At 34.4% G+C, this 20,318-nt stretch overlaps 1 protein-coding gene and 1 long non-coding RNA gene across 10 annotated transcripts; both read left to right on the top strand.

Annotated features, from left to right (window-relative positions):
- Positions 1-144: 144 nt before the first annotated feature.
- LOC111708548 (protein tramtrack, beta isoform) lies at positions 145-19,010 on the top strand. 9 transcript variants are annotated; one of them, XM_023481962.1, is made up of 7 exons: positions 145-384; positions 1,062-1,158; positions 1,481-1,919; positions 5,747-5,783; positions 6,363-6,437; positions 6,632-6,694; positions 8,345-8,625. In XM_023481962.1, exons 1-7 carry the CDS (start codon positions 212-214, stop codon positions 8,412-8,414), a joined length of 954 nt encoding a protein of 317 aa, XP_023337730.1. In that variant the 5' UTR covers positions 145-211; the 3' UTR covers positions 8,415-8,625. The 9 variants fall into 9 exon arrangements, with proteins under 9 accessions (XP_023337730.1, XP_023337727.1, XP_023337726.1 ...); XM_023481959.1 differs by lacking the exons at positions 5,747-5,783; positions 6,363-6,437; positions 6,632-6,694; positions 8,345-8,625 and adding exons at positions 13,968-14,029; positions 14,282-14,406; positions 14,772-14,960; XM_023481958.1 differs by lacking the exons at positions 5,747-5,783; positions 6,363-6,437; positions 6,632-6,694; positions 8,345-8,625 and adding exons at positions 11,677-11,779; positions 12,361-12,441; positions 12,824-13,331.
- LOC111708551 (uncharacterized) lies at positions 10,420-10,800 on the top strand. The gene is made up of 2 exons (XR_002766687.1): positions 10,420-10,462; positions 10,684-10,800. It is a non-coding gene; the product is annotated as an uncharacterized LOC111708551 (long non-coding RNA).
- Positions 19,011-20,318: the final 1,308 nt, after the last annotated feature.

Below are 20,318 nucleotides of genomic sequence, written 5' to 3'. Positions count from 1 at the left end.
TTATCATCATCATTATATAATTGTTTTTGATATAATTATTGACAGCGGCGTATTCAGGGCGGGGGCCTATGGGGGCTTAGCCCCCCCCTCTTGGACAAATTCCTGAATACCCCCCTGACTATTGACATGGGCATTAATAACAATTTGATGTTTTAAAAACCTTTTTATTTTAAGATTGTGAGTCATGACGTGAACAGATCTAAATCTAAAGATGGGTTCGAGTGAGAAGTTTTGTTTGCGTTGGAACGATTTCGAGTCGAACATTAGCATTTCCTTTCGAGAACTTCGAGATGATAAAGATTTCTTCGATATTACCCTGGCGTGTGAGGACGACCAGGTTCAGGCTCACAAGGTTATTCTCTCCGCCTGTAGTCCATTCTTCAGGTAAAACATCAAAAATATATATTATCTTGAAATTTACCCCCCCCCCCCCTTCAAAACCATATTTTTCATTTGTTGTATGTATTTTGGGTTAAATGTATTAAAAAAGAGTGGAATAGTTGTCATTTTACATCCAATTTATTTCTATAATATTTCCAGAACTTTGAAGAAAAATATCTTTCTATTTTTTTTAACCTAACAAGATTTCTAAGTTTGATACTTTATTTTATATCTTGACATTAAAATTTTAATTGTTACGAACAGATGATTTGTATATATAGTCTATAGTCTGAACTATGACACTAGAAAAAATTGTCCATGTCATGTTTACTTTACGGGTTACATAGATTTGAATTGTGAAACTGTTTGTTTTTATTATTTTTGAAATTGATTTTCTTTAAATGTATTTTTTTCATTTAACGCTCAATTTCTATAATATTTCCAGAACATTGATAAAAAATCTTTCGATTTTTTTAAACCTAACAAGATTTAGAATTTTGATACTTTATTTTTTTATATCTTGATATTAAAATTTCAACAGTTACGAACAGATGATTTGTATATATAGTCTATAGTCTGGACTCACTATAAAAATTTGTCAAAATCATGTTTACATAGATTTGAATTTTGTAACTTTGTTTTTATAATTTGCATTTGATTTTTAAAATTGTATTTTTTAGATCTATTCTGAAGAGGAATCAACATCAGCATCCACTCCTATACTTGAAGGGAGTCAAATTTTCCGAACTCCAGGCTGTACTAAACTTCATGTATCAGGTAGTCCCCCCCCACCCTTTTATTTCTTAAAATAAAATTGGAATAGATTCCTGTTTTAGAAATAACCCATAAAATCGATATTCTAATATGCTGACGCGAAAGTTAAATTTTTCTTGCAGAAAGTTTTCGTGAAAAATAGGTTTAGGATGAACTACAATTAAATTATAAATCAGTCGGCGCTGTTCAAATTTCCACATATATTATAACAAACCGAGGTTTTTCTTGTGAAAACGGCCACTATTGCCATAACGGTGAGGCAGATACATTAAATAGAAATACCCTTTTTTTAGCAAACACTCCCTTTAAAAAATACTTTTTCCAGGGTGAGGTGAATGTAGCACAAGAAGATTTAAACTCATTCCTCGCCGTCGCAGAGGAACTTAAAGTCAAAGGTTTAACCCAGTCCAACACTAAATCCTCCCCTCAACCTAAACACAGGAGCCGGGATCCTCCTGAGAATGATTCTGCTCCTCCTCCTCCCTCCAAGCGTCCTCGTCAATCTAACAGTGCTGTGAATACCAAAGTAAAGAGCTATGAACCCGAGGTTCAGGAGATGATACCTAATGTGAAATCTGAACCCGTCCAACCTGAAGTACAAAGTATGGCTGCCGTTGAGCCCTACCAGGCTGGCGGAGAACCCCTGGTAGAGTATGGTGAGGACTATGGGGACTATGATGGTGGATACGAAGGAGATGCTGGATATGATGACTCAATGATGGATTCAACTATGACGGGAACACCAAGCGCGGACGGAAATAAAGGTAGGAGACATCTTTCATCTGCCAGGGTTCTCAATATGGATTTAAACAGATCACATGGAAAATATTTGAAAATTTTAATTAGTATCAAAACTTTTTTTTAAAGTAGGCCATTTTGAATTAAAAATTTCAAATAACTTTACAGCTTTTTTTAATTTTTGTTTAATTCTCTTTGAAAATTTACAAGTTTTAAAGTCTTAAATGTTAGAAAAGTATGAAAAAAGTTCTCAAATCTTTTTGTTTTATTTCCTATTCATCCAGAAGGAAACCATGTAGTCTTAGATTCTTTTACATCATCCATACAATTCAAACATTTATGTCAAAAGAAATAATTTTTCACAAAATTCATTCATTTTTTTTTTAACCCAAACTTCAAAATTAAACTGTATTTTGAATAGTTATACATTGTTATTCTTGATCTAAATAAAAAAGTAAAAAAAGAATTAAACATTAAAACAATGTAAAATTACTCAATAATTGCACCGAAATATTTTAAACTTCTAAATATTGTTTTATTTCCTTAAATTTAAAGAATAAGGACTACATTTTTTAATAAACTTTTAACTATTTGGCGAAGTTTTATGTCCTTCTTCTTTAAACTGCATTGAAAAACTTTTTTAAAAATGAAAAGTAGATTAAACGATAAATTTGAAAAATTTAAACATTTTAAGAAAGTTTTTCGTCATTACTGTGGGCTGTCATTTATACTGGCTGTGGCTACTTTTGAACCTGAACCTTTTTTTCTGCCATTGACTCACAGGACTCAAAAAAAACCTTTTTATAGAGTTTATCTTGAAGGAATCATAAAAATAAAGTGCTCCCACGGACTCATCAAAATAAAGCTATTAGCATTAAGAACTTCATAAAACTGTTCTTACAATTAGACTATTTGTATAATTCTGTGCCTATGCATTTGAAGATTTATTCTCCTAACAAAATTTTGATGAATTTTCCAACCTTTGCTATTGTTAACAGTACACGTATCGTGTTAAGCTTATAGCATCGAGAATTTTCATATTAAACACATTAAGAAATATTATTAAGTAGAAAAGCTAAACTAATTGATCTGTTAACTTTGCTACATACAGCGGTTAAATTAGAGTTTAAAAAATATGACAAAATCTAAGTTAAATGAAAACCTCCTGGTCTTAGTATTTGCATAAAAGCTTAAAACGCATAAACTTACTCCAGTATACTAACACTCATTCAAATATGGTATCAATTTAAACACAGGTTTCAGGGGCGTTTTCAGGAATTTGTCTGGAGGGGGGCTTAATTTTTTGGCATTTTAGGAGGGGGGGCTCATTTCTATTTTGGGGCAGAATCCTTCCTGAAAATTATAGTTGTCACCTTTATTAGCCCCATCCTGGATATGCTTCTGAATTACTGAAAATAACATATAATCAGATAAGATCAAGGAAGAGAGAGAAAAAGGGGATAAAATCGCATTGAAGGCTGGTTGTTAAGAGTTATTTGAGAGAATGCTGTTTATTATTTCGTGTTCATATCTTCATGTAAACTATTAAACTCCCGCCAGAGCCAGTATGAAAGCCCAGTTTGTTCACGGTCTAATATTGTCATGCATTGGTAACCATAAGTTTGGGTACTGGCGCTGCTGGGGTTAGGATTAGAGTTTTTCTTCTGAAATGGCGTGTAGCAGGTGGTGAAGGATCTTAAACTAGCGTGTAAACGTGTAGCAGGGGTAAAGGATCTTAAACTAGCGTGTACACTTGTAGCAGGGGGTAAAGGATCTTAAACTAGCGTGTACACGTGTAGCAGGGGTAAAGGATCTTAAACTAGCGTGTACACTTCTAGCAGGGGGTAAAGGATCTTAAACTAGCGTATACACGTGTAGCAGGGGTAAAGGATCTTAAACTAGCGTGTACACTTCGAGCAGGGGGTAAAGTATCTTAAACTAGCGTGTACACGTGTAGCAGGGGTTAAAAGGTCTTAAACTAGCGTGTACACATGACGCAGGGGAGTAAAGTATCTTAAACTAGCGTGTACACATGTAAGGGAGTGAATGCTCTTAAACTAGCGTGTACACGTGTAGCAGGAAGGTAAAGAATATTCAACTAGCTCATACACGTGTAGCAAGTGGTAAAGAGTCTTAAACTAGCGTGTACAGTTACGCATGTAGCAGGGGTTAAAGGATATTAAACTAGCGTGTACACGTGTAGCAGGGGGTCGAGTAGCAGGGGTGTAAAGCATCTTAAACTAGCGTGTAGCACTGGGTAAAGGATCTGGTTATCAATGCATGATACGATTAACCCCTATGGATGAGCTAGCCTGGAGATTACTGAACCCTGATTTCAGACTTGAACATTGATCTGGACGAGCAGATCCAAGAGAAGATGAGCAGACTAATGGGAGCTAACGGAGAAGGGATGTTATGGTGTTGTGATGTTTGCAATCGAAAATACAAGGATAAAACTAAAATGCGTCATCATATTGAAACCCATTTGGACAGTTTTGTATCCTGTCCTCTTTGCAACCAGTTGTGCAAAACTAGAAGGACGTTGAAGACACATATAGGACGAAGTCATGGCAAGGACGCAATAGCTGCAACAGTTAACAAAGTTGAACTCACCAAAATAGTAAAGCTTGAAACCTGTTTTGAACCAAAGATAACCCTTTCTTGAATTGTCAGAACTGTATACATGACAGCGCACCTTGTGATACAAAATTTTAATCTATAATCTCTTTTCAATGCCAAAACAGATTTTTCCAAGATTTTATTCATTTCATTCATCCTGTGAACGGAAAAAAATAAAACCTTTCTCTGTATCTGCAGGTCGCCTTGCAGACAACATTGAACACTTGATTGAGAAAATAGCCACTGCTGATGATACTGTCTGCTACCGGTGTACTGAATGCCAAAAAGTGATGAAAAGAAAAGATCATATGAAGAATCATGTGAAAACTCATTTTGTCGGACAGGAGGTGAATTGTTATATCTGCGGGAAACCGTATAAAAATATCAGATCTATGGAAGTTCATATTAGTTCTTATCATAATAACCCTTCATCGTGAAATATAAGATTTATATATGTTAATTAATATTAATTTGTATTGCCCATGGGGAAGGAGAAATGAAGAGAAGTATAAGAAAATATCTAGCGATCCACAAAATTGATGAGGCTTGAGGTGTGTAAAACTATTTAAGGTTAGGTAATAAAACCAGGGCTTTTAATATCAAAACAGGAAAATATTTAATTCAGAAAAAATATTTTGGTCGATTTAAGGTGATACCTAAATTCTTTGCGATTAAAAAAATTACGTAATTTGCGCCGGAAGTCGAGATTTTGATGGTTAGTGGTGCACCTAAATATCAGACTTGGTGGCAGTGCTTAGGATCCAGATTCGTGGGATCTGCAAGATTTTGGCTTTCTGGATCCGGATCCACAAAAATATGTGGATCTTAAATGTTAACCAAAAATTGCAAAAGGAAAATTTTACCCTTAAACCCCAAAAAATCTGAACTGATGAAAAAAGAGAGATTATAACAATTTCCTGAACTCTTTTTTATAATTTATTTAAAATAAAATGGTAGGAGGCAAAGAAAGAAGAGAGATAATTTGACAATTCTGCTTTTTTTAAATTCAGAAAATCTTTAAAATGTTAATGATTCGGATCCGGATCCATTTTTTCCAATGCGGATACAGGATCCGGATCCGGATACGCATCAAAATTAATGAATCCGAAGCACTGCTTGGGAGTATGTTTTGAAATCTTTACTAAAGTAAAAAAATCCTCTAAATTATGCTGACCAGTATAAATGATGGTACCGGAGTAAGATCTAAAATTGTTTAACCCTTGTCATTGTTTAGATTTGGATTCTCTAGTAAACCAGAATATGATAACTAGGTCAAACCTTACTTTCAATAAACATCAAATACACAATTTTCTTTCTTTAAGATTCAAATTTTGAAATTAAATCCGACAAATTTTATAATTTTAGTTCTCAAATTGAATATAAAAAATATCTTTAAGGGTCGGTTTTAGATCTTTCAAACGTAACATTACGGAGGAATCAGCTTTTAAAAAATTGTGCAGACACTTTGTAGGCTTGTTATTTACTTATTAGGTTAGAAGTTCAATGAAGTTTTTCTGATATTCGAAAATTTAGAAGAATTTTTTTTTATATTGATAGAAGAGCTTGAGCAAAATGTTGATGAACTTTTCAGTACTTTTATAAAGACGTGAGTTTTACCCGATTTTTGATGAACGAATAAAATAGATTGTGTTTATTTCTTTCCTAGAAAAGATGCAATCTCCAACTTTTTTCGTCTTTGCCGTAGTAATCGATCCACGTGTGGCTTTCTAAATAAACCATGGTTGTAGAATATTACATGGCATAGCATCCTCTGTTATAATTCAATCAATGTTGGACCTTCAATATGTCATATTGGTTGACAGTTTCTCTAAGTTTGGTTTGGTTGTTAGACTTGGTTTGGATGGGATTGCTGAATTTGTTTGTTTATTCTGTCACAAGGCTGGCAGACACTCGGCTAATATCAGGAACAGTTCAGAATTAGATTAAGGGGTTTCCTCCAAATTATCGTTCAGTGATTTTCCGGACTGTGAAACTTAAATTTAAAAAAAACCATTTTAAACCCCGAACCCTCTCTCCCAAGAAAAAACATTTATTATGAAACAATCTTTCTTTTTTTTTTTTACAAAATTTACTTGATTTGTAACTGAATTGTGACCAGGAATCATGTTGAGACACACATTCCAGGATTCACTCACCAGTGTCCTCACTGTTCTAAAACAAGGAAATCTTCCTCATACACTCCTCTACACTTCCTTTCTACCTTTCCTTTCCTCATACACTCCTCTACACTTCCTTTATACCTTTCCGTTCCTCATACACTCCTACTTTTCCTTTCTATCTTTCCCTTCCTCATACACTCCTCTACACTTCCTTTCCTCATACACTCCTCTACACTTCCTTTCTACCTTTCCGTTCCTCATACACTCCTCTACACTTCCTTTCTACCTTTCCTTTCCTCATACACTCCTCTACACTTCCTTTCCCTTCCTCATACACTCCTCTACACTTCCTTTCCTCATACACTCCTCTACACTTGCTTTCTACCTTTCCTTTCCTTATACACTCCTCTACACTTCCTTTCCTCATGCACCACTTTCTACTCTTACTTTCCTCATACACTCCTCTACACTTCCTTTCTACCTTTCCTTTCCTCATACACTCCTCTACACTTCCTTTCTACCTTTCCTTTCCTCATACACTCCTCTACACTTCCTTTCTACCTTTCCCTTCCTCATACACTCCTCTACACTTCCTTTCCTCATACACTCCTCTACACTTCCTTTCTACCTTTCCTTTCCTCATACACTCCTCTACACTTCCTTCCCACATGCACCCCTTTCTACTCTTACTCTCCTCTACACTCTGTTCTAATTTTCCTTTCCTAATACACTCCGTTCTACTTGTCCTTTCTTCATATTCTCCGTTCTACTTGTCCTTTCCACTACACTCCTTTCTACTTTTGTCCTTTCCTCACACACTCCTTCCTACTCTTGTCCTTTCCTCATATACTCCTTTCTACTCTTCCTTTCCTGTACACTCCTTTCTACTTATGTCCTTTCCTCTACACTCCTTTCTACTCTTGTCCTTTCCTCATACACTCCTTTCTACTCTTCCTTTCCAAAACTTTCTACTCTTACTTTCTTCATACAGTCTTTTCTACTCTTCCCTACCTCATATACTCCGTTCTTCTCTTCCTTTCTTCATATTCTCCGTTCTGCTCTCCTTTCCACATATACTCCGTTCTACTCTTCCTTTCCTCATATTCTCTGTTCTACTCTTCCTTTCCTCATATACTCCGTTCTTCTCTTCCTTTCCTCATACACTCCTTTCTATTCTTGTTCTTTCCTCATACACTCCTTTCTACTCTTGTCCTTTCCTCATACTCTCCTTTCTACTCTTGTCCTTTCCTCATATACTCCGTTCTACTCTTCCTTTCCTCATATACTCCGTTCTTCTCTTCCTTACCTCATATACTCCGTTTTTCTCTTTCTTTCCTCATATACTCCTTTTTCCTTTCTACTCTTGTCCTTTTCTCATATACTCCTTTCTACTCTACCATTCCTCATATACTCCGTTCATCTCTTTCTTTCATTATTTACTCTAAAACTGACATAACTACAGCGTTTTTTATCTTCCATCCTTGTTTTAACTTTGTGCAAGCTTTCTCTCATGGTTTAAATTCTAAAAAAAAGATGATCATCTCTCAGTTCTCTTTCTCTAGGATATAATTCACAAATTTGGGCTCGTCGTTTTTTTATCTACTCTTGCACAGTTTTATTTTTCTAAATCCTATTAAAAAAAATTTCTCCTGTTTTCCTGTTTTCCTACACTACTCTTGTTGTTGAAGTGTATTTGGACGGATAATTTTCAGGAAAACACGGGAATCTCTTCGTCAGCACATAATGACCGTGCACAGAGATAAACATAAATTCAAGAAATAAACGCTAAATGCTCAAGGTGTCGCCATGCCATCCTGTCCTTCTGGACTCACTCACAAAAGCCTGGTGTTGTAAACTATACTCGGAGAAGTTTGGAACCTTGTATTGAATCCCATTGTTAGTAAACAATTCCTGGTGTACTCAAGATGTGTTACAAAACTATAAAATCTGAAATCAAATATATGTTTTAAATGAATAAATATTTTGTTCGTAAGCGTGATAATGTAGTGAGTTATTTGTAAGATAAAATTTTTCTCCCTTTTCCTCAATATTATCCGTCCTGCAGCCGGAAATGACAGCCTCTGTTTTATGGTAATTAATTTAACCGTATCGTCTTGTGTGGATATGTTAGTTAGCTGACGAGTGACGACTCCTATATTTACAGAGCTGGACGATATGATCTCTACGATGTCTGCGAAGGACCGGGACGAGTCGGGTGCAGTCTCCTGGGTGTGTATCGTCTGTCAGTACAAGAACCCGTCCCTAACCAACCTGACGAACCATATTGAGAGAAACCACCTGAACGCGAGCTACAGATGCCCGAAGTGCAGCAAGGTGTTCAGGTCCAGGCACGCGATCAAGACTCATATCTACCGACTACACGATGATGATCCTCAAACCTGTTCTATTTGTGAGAAAACTATACCTTCGAGGAAGCTACTGAGAACACACTGTAACATTGAACACGGGCCTGTTCTACAGAAATAAATAATTAGACAATTAAATTAAAAATAAAGATAAATTATCCCTGATCAACTTTTTATTCCCGAAGCCGTAAAACATGTATTGAAATGACAGTCCTCAGTATTTTGGCTGTAAAATAAACTAACTGAATCTTAATACCCAGATATATTTGAATCTGTGACCAGCGCGCTAGTTACGCCCCGGGTCGACCCTCAACAAGGAAAGATATGGGTATGCGTCGAATGCGGTAAATCATCAAAGAAAAGGTCAGAATCCTAACTTTTGCCAAATTCAAAATAATTTAATTTAATATTTTTTTGTAATTTTTCTTTTCGGTTTAGGCCCAATATTCAGTGTCATGCCGAGGTTTACCACGTTGAGGAAGATTCAAGCAGATACTCGTGCAAAATCTGCTTTATTAGGCACAACAACTTAGATACTAACAAATAACACGGGGGGGGTTCAAGAAGATACTCATGCAAAATCTGCTTTATTTTGGCATTTAAAAGTAGATCTACAGATTATGCAAGCTTATCGAAGTATTTTGATGAAAGATTTTTGCTATAATTTCGACAATAAATTGTTGCTCCAGGAAAGGCACCTACAAGGCACTATCCAAGCACTGCTATAAGGAGCATCGAATTCAACCCTACATATCCAGATCTTAGAGTCTACACATCTACATATATCCAGATATTAGAGTTTTCTAAGCTACATATATTCATATCTTAGAGTCTACAAAGCTACATATATCCAGATGTTAGAGTCTACACAGTTACATATATCCTGACAAGAGTCTACACAGCTGCATATATCCTGATATTAGAGTCTACACAGCTACGTGAATTTCCAGAATTTGCAGACTTACTCCAACTAGGAGGGATTTAAAATCTCTTTCCTGATATCCAGATCATAACTCTACACAGCCATAAATCTTGAGTTATTTAGCTACATATATCTAGATTTTGGGTTTATTAAGTTACAGATATCCAGATCTTGGGTTTAATTAGCTACGATATCCAGATCTTGGGGTTATTAAGTTACAGATATCCAGATTTTGGGTTTATGACGTTACAGATATCCAGATCTTGGGTTTAATTAGCTACGATATCCAGATCTTGGGGTTATTAAGTTACAGATATCCAAATCTTGTGTTTAATCAGCTACAGATATACTGACTTGGGTTTAATCAGCTACAGATATTCTGATCTTGGGTTTAATCAGCTAAAGATATCCAGATCTCGGGTTTAATCAGCTATGTCTAGCTAGAAATCCTTACAAATGAATCATTGATCACATCTCGTATATCTAGATCTTTATAAATAAGGTTAGATGTTAGGTTCTTTCCCAAAGGCATTTCCCAAGCGGTAACTTCCCAAGAGTATTTTTCCAAGTGGCAACTTACCAAATGTGTAATTTCCCAAGCGCAAACTTCGCAAGTCTGTCCTAGCTGCAGCGCTCGGCCCCCAGCATGTTCTAGCCACGGCGCTCGATCCCCTAGCCCATCCTAGCCGCAGCGCTCGGCCCCATATTGCAGCCAGCGGCGCCTCAGAGGACCTAACCCTTGGGAAATTGAATATTTGGGAAGTTGCCACTTGGGAAATTGATACTTGGGAAGTCGCCCTTATATGGGGAATGTATGTTACTACAAAGAATTCCTACAGTTCTAGATACTATATTCGTTGAAATATAAAAAAAAAAATTTTTTTAAAAAATTCATACCTAGGAAAGATTTCGTGACTTGCTGCAGTTTTAAACTTTTAACGAAATAAATGAAGTTACTCATGCGTTTACGCTGCATCTCTAGTTTTAACAGATGAATTAAAGTTTTACTTTTTAATATTACAGACAATGCATATATCATCATATTGTTAAAATCTTAAATTGTAGTGAAAATAATCTTGATAAAAAAATACAAGAAACTGTTTTGTTTATTTTCTTGCGAAGTAAAAAAGCGAATAATATACACTTGTGATTAGTTATATTTTTACGGTGGTTAGTTATATTCTAAGTATTGTTGATAATAGTTCTAAATTAGGTCAAATTTCTTTTAAATTTTTATCTCAAAATGCTGAAACTCTATTAAGGTTGATTTCCATTATATGTAAGATTGATTTACCGCTATTTTTAATAGATTTAGTGCTTTTAGACTAGGTCGATAGGATTTGAAAGCTTGAATTTATTAAGAGTAATTTTGGTAGATTTCATGCTTTTAGACTAGGTCGTTAGAATTTTTAAGTTTGAATTTATTTCTGTAGTTGCCGCACACCTGTGGTTTGAAAGTTTTCATACCCTGACTCTAAGTAAGATAAAAGTCTCAGCCAGATAGCTTTTAGCCTTTAAATAAAACAGCTCCATGGTTTACTTTGACAGCTCACAAATATTTACAAATCAGCACTTAGTTTTCCATCACTTCTGCATGTCAAGTGCCTAGGAGTGAAATTAAAGTTAATAATTTTTTCTAATATTTAGAAATTAAAATACAATTTATACAAAGTAAAGTAACAAAAAAAAGCAGTTTCCCAGTGAGGTTATTTTTCACGTTTTTTATTACAAAATGACATATTTGCTCTTGGTTTAGAGATATTTGAGAAACTAACCTTGCCCCTGATAGCTTCAACAGTAGATGAGGTGGAAGGAAAAGTTTGGATTTGTGTAAGCTGTGGTAAACGATCAAAAAACAGGTAGAAAATAAATTTATTCAAAGCAGGAAAAATAAAAGTTTTAAGTTAAAAAAATTATATTCGAATCTTGGGCTAAGTCGGTTCATAGCATTAGCTTAAAATTAACTTAAACTATTAATAACGTTATTATGTTGGTTCGCACTGCTATAAAGTTTTTGGACAGACATTTTCTCTATAGAAAAGGTTTAAGCGGTTTTAAGTTACATTTAATCTAAAAAAGGGCTGGATATACGAGATACAAAGAAACTTCTTGAGTCCAAAAAGTTTACGACACGTCGCGTTGTGACAAAATAATAGTGTCAGGTAATTCTATGAATTGGTTGTAAAACTTCTCTTGCTAGTACTTTTTGCTCTTCGAAACCAATAAGTTTCCCGTTTGGGGTCTTCACATTTGTGTAGATTTTGATTGAAGAGATAGAAAAGAATAATGTAAGAAAGTAAATAAAATATCATCTCCCACCAAAAATATTGATATCTACAAAACTGCCTTCTCCCAATATCCAACCAAGTTTTTGAAACTGGGTTTTACAATAACCTGAATTAAGTTTGTGTTTCTGTCTGATAGAATTATATATTTGTAGGACAAATATTCAAAATCATGCAGAGGTTTTGCATACAGACGAGGATCCTTCAAGATATGCCTGCCATGTTTGCATGATCAGGAAATGACTTAAGATCAAATCAAAATGCTTTAAGATTAGTATGTTAATCTATCAACAATATTTAATACTAGCCGAAGTGCCCGGCGTTGCCCGTGGAATTTAAAAAACTTTAATTTTGAAAAAAAAAGTCGATTTTTGAAGAAATAAGTCGATTTTTGAAAAAAATAAATTGTTTTTTGAAGAAAAAACTCGATATTTTTTTGATTATATTACCTCCGGGGTTCCCTCAAAAAATTCCAGTCAATTTGGTCCTCCCGTTTGGCCAGCTATAGCTGACATATATATATATATGAGCGAAGAGCTTTATTATATGGCTGAAAAGGGAAATTTTTTTAAAAAATATTCGGGATTAAACAGAAAATTAATTAAGTCGTTGATTTAGAAAAGGAACATTTAAAGCAGTGTGGAAGCATGTATACAGGGTTCATAGAGAAGTAATGGCTAAAAATCAGCCAATGGATGTTACACTTGTGTAACTGTAGTGATATTCTTTTCTTTAAGAAATTAGATAATAAAAACTCATTGTTTTCTCTTCAAAGTCAAAAGTTTGATTCCAATATACATTTCAACATTCTCTCTGGCATAGCATCCAAAAATCAACATATAACCAAATAATAACCAAGTGCTATCTCCAAATAAAGATAACAGTACTGTAAACATCGAAGCATCATTCTAAAACTTCGTACTGTCTCTCTCATCCAGTAGGACGGTTTTAACTGGACTTCGAAAAAAAATCAGTTCTGTTCCGATGTTGAAATTAGTGATAAGTTCAGATTATCATATCCGTCCAAAGATCATAATTTTTAATGAATTATACCATAGTTCATCAGTTTAGAATTAAACTGTTTTCTTGTAATTAGCTCTAACAATAAAGATAAATATAATGTTTACATTTTTTATTTGGTCTTCTACATGTGCATCATTTATTCTTTCTACGCAAACATTTATAAATCAAATTTTCTTACTTATTCATATGCTGTTCCCATTTTCATTTTCTATTGGTAAAGGGTTATCCACAAAGGATGAGAATTTAAAGACGACATAACTTGTTAAATCTGACGATTGTTCAGTCAAATCAAGTCTTCTGTCTTGAACATAACCATTTTATAGCTTAATTAATAATTAGGCAGAAATTATAACAAGCTTACGTACAGTTGCTGGGATTCAAAAATATAAGTTCTGTACAGGCGTCTCTGAAGTCTCATCCTTTGTGGGTAACCCTGTATATCCCGGAAAAAATCTGTCCCCCCCCCCCCCCCCCACCGACTAATATTGAGGTAAAAACATGCACAGTAAACACAGCAGTTTTTTTGACAACTCACAGTAATCAAAGATTTGAAAGATTCTCTGTCAATATTTAATTTGCACTCGATGCATTTTTTAGTTTTTTTCTGTTTTTATCTCCGTCCCCCACTATTTAAAAAAAAATCTGCATCAATGTTAGTTATCTCTAGTCCTAGTTTTCCAATTAACTAAAATCTTACTTTTGTATTTTCTCTCAAATCTCGTGTTTTTCACGTGTTTAGAGATACTGGAAGGTTTAACTAATGGCCACGTTAAAATTCGAGAAGACAGGGGGCTAGGCAAGGTAGGAATATATTCAATTCTGAAGATTCAAGATTAAAATAATTTTTGGGCACAACAAATATTTTTTAATCCAGGGGTTTTACCGATGCTTAAACCCTATGGAAGATCATATAAGATTAAAATTGATAAAAACTCCACAATCTTTTTTTATTTAGAGAATTTCACATTCATACACAGTGAAATGTGAATTAAACGTTACAAATAATATTTTTGGGGGGTTTTCTTGCTGAGTGAAGAATTGATTATATATTAGTTATGGTCTTGTTTACACTGCGGTAAAGAGAATAAGAACCGGATGAACATTCTGCTCCACGTGGAAGCGGCGCACATACACGAGATGCAGAATAGATACAGCTGCTATATTTGTAACTCCGTCAGGCATACAAACCTTTTTTATCAGATTAGAGGATAAAATATAGAAACCAGGCTTTTCAAGTTGCAATTTTTATCAGATTAGAGGATAAAATATAGAAACCAGGCTTTTCAAGTTGCAATTTTTTCTTTGAACACTGTAAAATTAAAAAATGCGCGTTTTTTCTGTTGGCATTTATGGATTTCGAAAAGATTTAAAAGAGACATATATCTAGGCAAGATATTTTAATTTTGAATCGATATCAACTCTCGTTTAGAGTCATCTGAAACAAAATTTAGAATTTATAAGTTTTATATGGTTATGAAAATTAGCTTATTAGAGAATTTTGTAGGTAACTTAGAATTGATTTTGTAAAAGGTTATGTATTTAGTAAGTCGACCTACAAAGCTATGTCGAACCATATATACAGGGATCACAGGGACAGCGCCCTTCATCCACAATTTTGGAAATAACAAATATTCACCCAGAAAATGTGAAACTGAAAAAATCCATCCAAATATTAACAAAGATGTTTAATATTTTATAATTAGGACTAAAATAAATTATTTGATATTTTTAACATGTTTTATAAAGTACTTGCTTGGAAACCCAGCTCCGCCTGGAAACTATGTTACCTGGCCCTATAACCCTACCTACTCGACTATATCTACAGGGTTACCCACAAAGTCGCATCCTTAGTGGGTAACCCTGTAGATATAAAAAATCAGACAAATCATAGATAGCATTTGCTGGGCTATCTTAGTCTTGAAGTCTGGACCTAGATTTTTAATTCCTAGAATTAAAGGCTGATATATCTCTTTATAATTTATAATTTATATATCAATCAGTTAGAATAAAAGTTATTATAAGCTGAATCAAATTGATAAATTCTTACAAATCGTTAGAATAGGGAGAAGTGTTATAAAGACGACTTATGTATAATCAGGAATATTTTGTCCAAATCTTAAATAAGGTTATTTTAAAGTATAAGCAGGTCGCAGCTGGAGTAAAAGACACCACAGTAATGAATATTTTTTTTAATTCTCTCATTTGAAAATATTTCATCCATCTATCCAAGCCCCTCAACATTTACACCGTCCCTGTAATGTATTTTCCCATCCCCTCAAAGTATGACCCCTCCTCATATTGCTTTCATAGGACCCCTTTCTCATATTGCTTTTAAAGAACCCCTTCCTCATATTGCTTTTATAGAACCCCTTCCTCATATTGCTTTTATAGAACCCCTTCCTCATATTGCTTTTATAGAACCCCTTTCTCATATTGCTTTTATAGAACCCCTTCCTAATATTGCTATTATAGAACCCTTCCTAATATTGCTTCTTTAGGACCCCTTCCTAATATTGCTTTTATAGAACCCTTCCTATTATTGCTTCTTTAGGACCCCCTCCTAATATTGCTTTTATATAACCCCTATCTAATATTGCTTCTTTAGGACCCCCTCCTAATATTGCTTTTAAACGACCTTCTCCTAATATTGCTTTTATAGGACCCCCTCCTATTATTGCTTTTAAATGACCTCCTCCTAATATTTCTTCTATATAGGACCCTCTCCTAATAATGCTTTTATAGTACCCCCTCTTTTAATTGCTTCTGAAGGACCCCCTCCTAATATTGCTTCCATAGGACCCCTATTAATATTGCTTTCATAGGTCCCCCTCCTAATATTGCTTCTAAACGACCTCCTCCTAATATTGCTTTTATAGGACCCCCTCCAAATATTGGTTCTATTGGACTTTCTCCTAATATTGCTTCTATCGGATCTGCTCTTAAATTTGCTTCTATAGGACCCCCTCCTAATATTTCTTTTATAGGACCCCTATTAATATTACTTTTATAGGACCCTTTCCTAATATTGCTTCTAAACGACTTCCTCCTAATATTGCTTTTATAGGACCCCCTCCCAATATTGTTTCTATGGGATCCACTCTTAAATTTGCTTCTATAGGACCTCCTCCTAATATTGCTTTTATAGGAACCTCTCCTATTATTGCCTCTAAAGGACCTCCTCCTAATATTGCTTCTATATAGGACCCCCTCCTGATATTGCTTCTATAGGACCCCCTCCTAATATTGCTTCTATATAGGACCCCCTCCTAATATTTCTTCTATATAGGACCCCCTCCTAATATTGATTCTGCGGGACCCCTTCTAATATTGCTTCTACAGGACCCCCTCCTAATATTGATTCTACAGGCTCCCTCCTAATATTGCTTCTACAGGAACCCCTCCTAATATTGATTCTACAGGACCCCCCCCCCTAATATTGATTCTACAGGACCCCTCCCAATATTGATTCTATAGGACCCCTCCTATTATTGCTTCTATAGGACCCGCTCCTAATATTGCTTCTATAGGACCCCTCCTAATATTGCTTCTATAGGACACCTCCTAATATTGCTTCTACAGGACCCCCTCCTAATAATGCTTCTATAGGACCCCCTCCTATTATTGCTTCTATTGGACCCTTCCTAATATTGCTTCTACAGGACCCGCTCCTAATATTGCTTCTACAGGACCCCCTCCTAATATTGCTTCTACAGGACCCCCTGCTAATATTGCTTCTACAGGACCCCCTCCTAATATTGATTCTACAGGACCCCTCCTAACATTGCTTCTATAGGACCCGCTCCTAAAATTGCTTCTATAGGACTCCTTCCTAATATTGCTTCTATAGGACCCCTCCTAATATTGCTTCTATAGGACCCCCTCCTAATAAATTACTTCTATAGGACCCCCTCCTAATATTGCTTCTATAGGACCCCTCCTAATATTGCTTCTACAGGACCCGCTCCTAATATTGCTTCTATAGGACCCCCTCCTAATGAATTAGTGGATTCATACATCGAAGAGATTCAGACCGGAGAAGGAAAAGAATACAGGTGTAATTTTAAACAATTGTCTAATTTATTAATTTAACAATTTTCTGATTGCTTATTTTTTTAATTTTGACCAAAAGGCTGTCTTGTGTCTTTTTTAAAGTTAAATTCTCAATTATTCCTTATTTTTTTAGATGCACCGTGTGTCCTTACAGGAGTAGAATGGCACACAATACAAGACGACATATCCGCTATGTACATCTTCACTACTCTGAGAATGTACAGTGCGGTGTCTGCTTAAAGAATTTTACGCGGCAAGCCAACTATAGAGAACATATGAGAAGTGTACATGCTGATTTTAGCTTTTCGTCCTAATGGAGAAATATGCTCAACTTTTTGTAATAAATAAATAAATCAACTTAAATGACAGTTTATTTAAATCAGGTTCAAAAATATAACAGCCATAGTAAATGATGGCTACTCTTGTTTTGTCCACAGAACAATAAATAGAAGTTTTTTTTAAAGTTTTAAATCATTTGGCATTACTAAAGTTTAAGTCGCATATTTAAAGTATTATTACTTGCAGTTGCAGATACCCCTTAGAACAGTGTATTGTGATAATTTGAACTGAAGAGTATCTTCAAATCCATTACGAGTAGAACAAAATTACACCATATTTATAAAAATGACTAACACTATAATATTGAAACAATAAATGTCAATTTTAAAATAATAACAAGGTGTGAGAATTAGTTTTTGATGATTCTTGATTTCATTTTAAAAATCATGACAGCATTCAGAAATCAAAATATTAATATCATTTGTTCTTACAATATAGATTTAACTAGAAATGCGGGAAACTGTTTGTTTAAAATGCTTGAAAATAAATCATCCATATATTCTCTAATTTAACAGATTAAATGTGGAAACACAGATTTTTGAAATAATTCATAAGATAATTTTTGTTTTCAGTGATTTATTTTGTAAGTTATGAAAGTGAGTTTTGTTTTGAATTGTGGATTATACTCAAAAACGGGAAAGTGGATTTTGTTCGAAAACGCGACAATGTTTCAAAGTCAGGATATGTTCGAAAATGTAAAACCTAATATTGTCTTGAAAACGGTCAAGATTTTTAATATAAAAAGAACTCCTTTTATATTTTTGATTTTAAAAAAGTATAAAATTGTGAATTGTTGTCCTCGTCATGTTTAATAAAATGTTGGTTATAGTTTTTATTATCGACTTTTACTCTGGATATGGGCCGGGATCCCGAAAGCCCAGTTTTTCAATTTGTGCGCATTTCTAACACTCGGTGTTAGACTGTTAGAAATGGGCCAAGTGTTAGTTTTGAAACTAATGTCCCCAGGATCTGTAGAATTTTGCTAATATTTAAACAATTTTAATCTTATTTAATAAATGGAAATAAGGCATGTTTGGATATGCCTGGACAGGGGAATTTTGGGATTATTCTTGTACAAGAAGGTGGACAAATAGGACACCCCTTTACAAAAATATATTTATCTGTCCTTTGTTTGTAATTCTTGTTTGTTTGTTTACTAGAATACCTGGCTGAAGATGAGTTGACCTGCAGGCTGTGTGGACGCGTGAGTAGCACAACATACAACGCGCTCAGACATGTTCGTTACGTGCACTCCGGGATTACAGAGCAGGCTTCTTGTAATATTTGCGGAAAAGTGTTCGGTAGAAAACAGGTTTTGGACCGACACATCAGAAATATTCATCAGTTGTGATTTTTAAGAGAGAACATATGGAATAAATAAATTATTAATTTATTATTTAACACCCTCCTGATATTGCTTCTATAGGACCCCCTCCTAATATTTCTTTTATAGGACCCCTATTAAATTTTGGGTTTATGACGTTACAGATATCCAGATCTTGGGTTTAATTAGCTACGATATCCAGATCTTGGGGTTATTAAGTTACAGATATCCAAATCATATTATTTTTATTTTTAGTATTATTGTTATTGTTATTGTTATTGTTATTGTTATTGTTATTGTTATAGTTATTGCTATTTTTATTGTTATTGTTATTGTTATTTTTATTGTTATTGTTATTGTTATTGTTATTGTTATTGTTATTGTTATTGTTATTGTTATTGTTATTGTTATTGTTATTGTTTTTGTTATTGTTATTGTTTTTGTTATTTTTATTGTTATCGTTATTTTTTTTGTCATTGTTATTGTTATTGTTATTGTTATTGTTATTGTTATTGTTATTGTTATTGTTATTGCTAAACTGCCTCAAATTCTTATTCATCAGTCAACCCTGACTGTCATATCAGCTTAACAGTCACTAAATCTAACTAACAGCCTACCCAGGCTAAATCTGTCCGTACTGAACAAAGGTTTGTATTCAACTAATTTATGGATAACATGGTTATAGATAGACTGGTATGACAGGACAGGTTACAAAACTAAAATCATAGATTACAGTAGATAAACAAGTAAACAGCTGGTCCCAGGTTCGCTACAGTTATAATTATTATTATCATTATAATCATTATTATTTTTATTATTCTTATTACCAGGCTTTTCTATTAGCAAATTTAGTGGTTAATGATTGCGCTTCGATGGTCGCCATTTTTACTTTGTAACTGTAAATTTAAATTTGTCGCAGATTTTTCTGTTTTAATGATGTACTTTTTAAAAAGTGCTCCTAGTACAGTGTCCCATACATGGAAATTTAGTGACGAACGAATTCAATATTGTCTATTAGAATAATTCTTTGATTTAGTAGTGATACCTACTGAGAAATATGTAATCCGTAAGATTTTCGTCTGCTATGTTTACAATTTGTTTGTTTATATTTTTACTGCATATGGTTGTACCAGCGGGGGAAGGCAGGCGGCCATGAGCCACCACTATAATTTCCTCTTCCGGGCCACATATTAGCTTTTTTCTCTTCCGGCAGCCATGAGCCACCACAATTTCCTCTTCCGTACCACCACATTTGACTCTTCCGGGCAAAACATTTTTTTTAAATGGTACGTATTTAGGGCCTTTAAAGTGTGATTTTGAATAATCCAGCCGCGTCACGCAAAAAAGAACAACTCAAACCATTTTTTCAATTTTACA

The sequence above is a fragment of the Eurytemora carolleeae genome, unplaced genomic scaffold (genome assembly GCF_000591075.1).
Source record: "Eurytemora carolleeae unplaced genomic scaffold, Eaff_2.0 scaffold885, whole genome shotgun sequence".
Classification (NCBI taxonomy): domain Eukaryota; kingdom Metazoa; phylum Arthropoda; class Copepoda; order Calanoida; family Temoridae; genus Eurytemora; species Eurytemora carolleeae.
The sequence above is the reverse complement of the archived record's forward strand: the minus strand, read 5'-3'. Positions and strand labels throughout refer to the sequence as shown.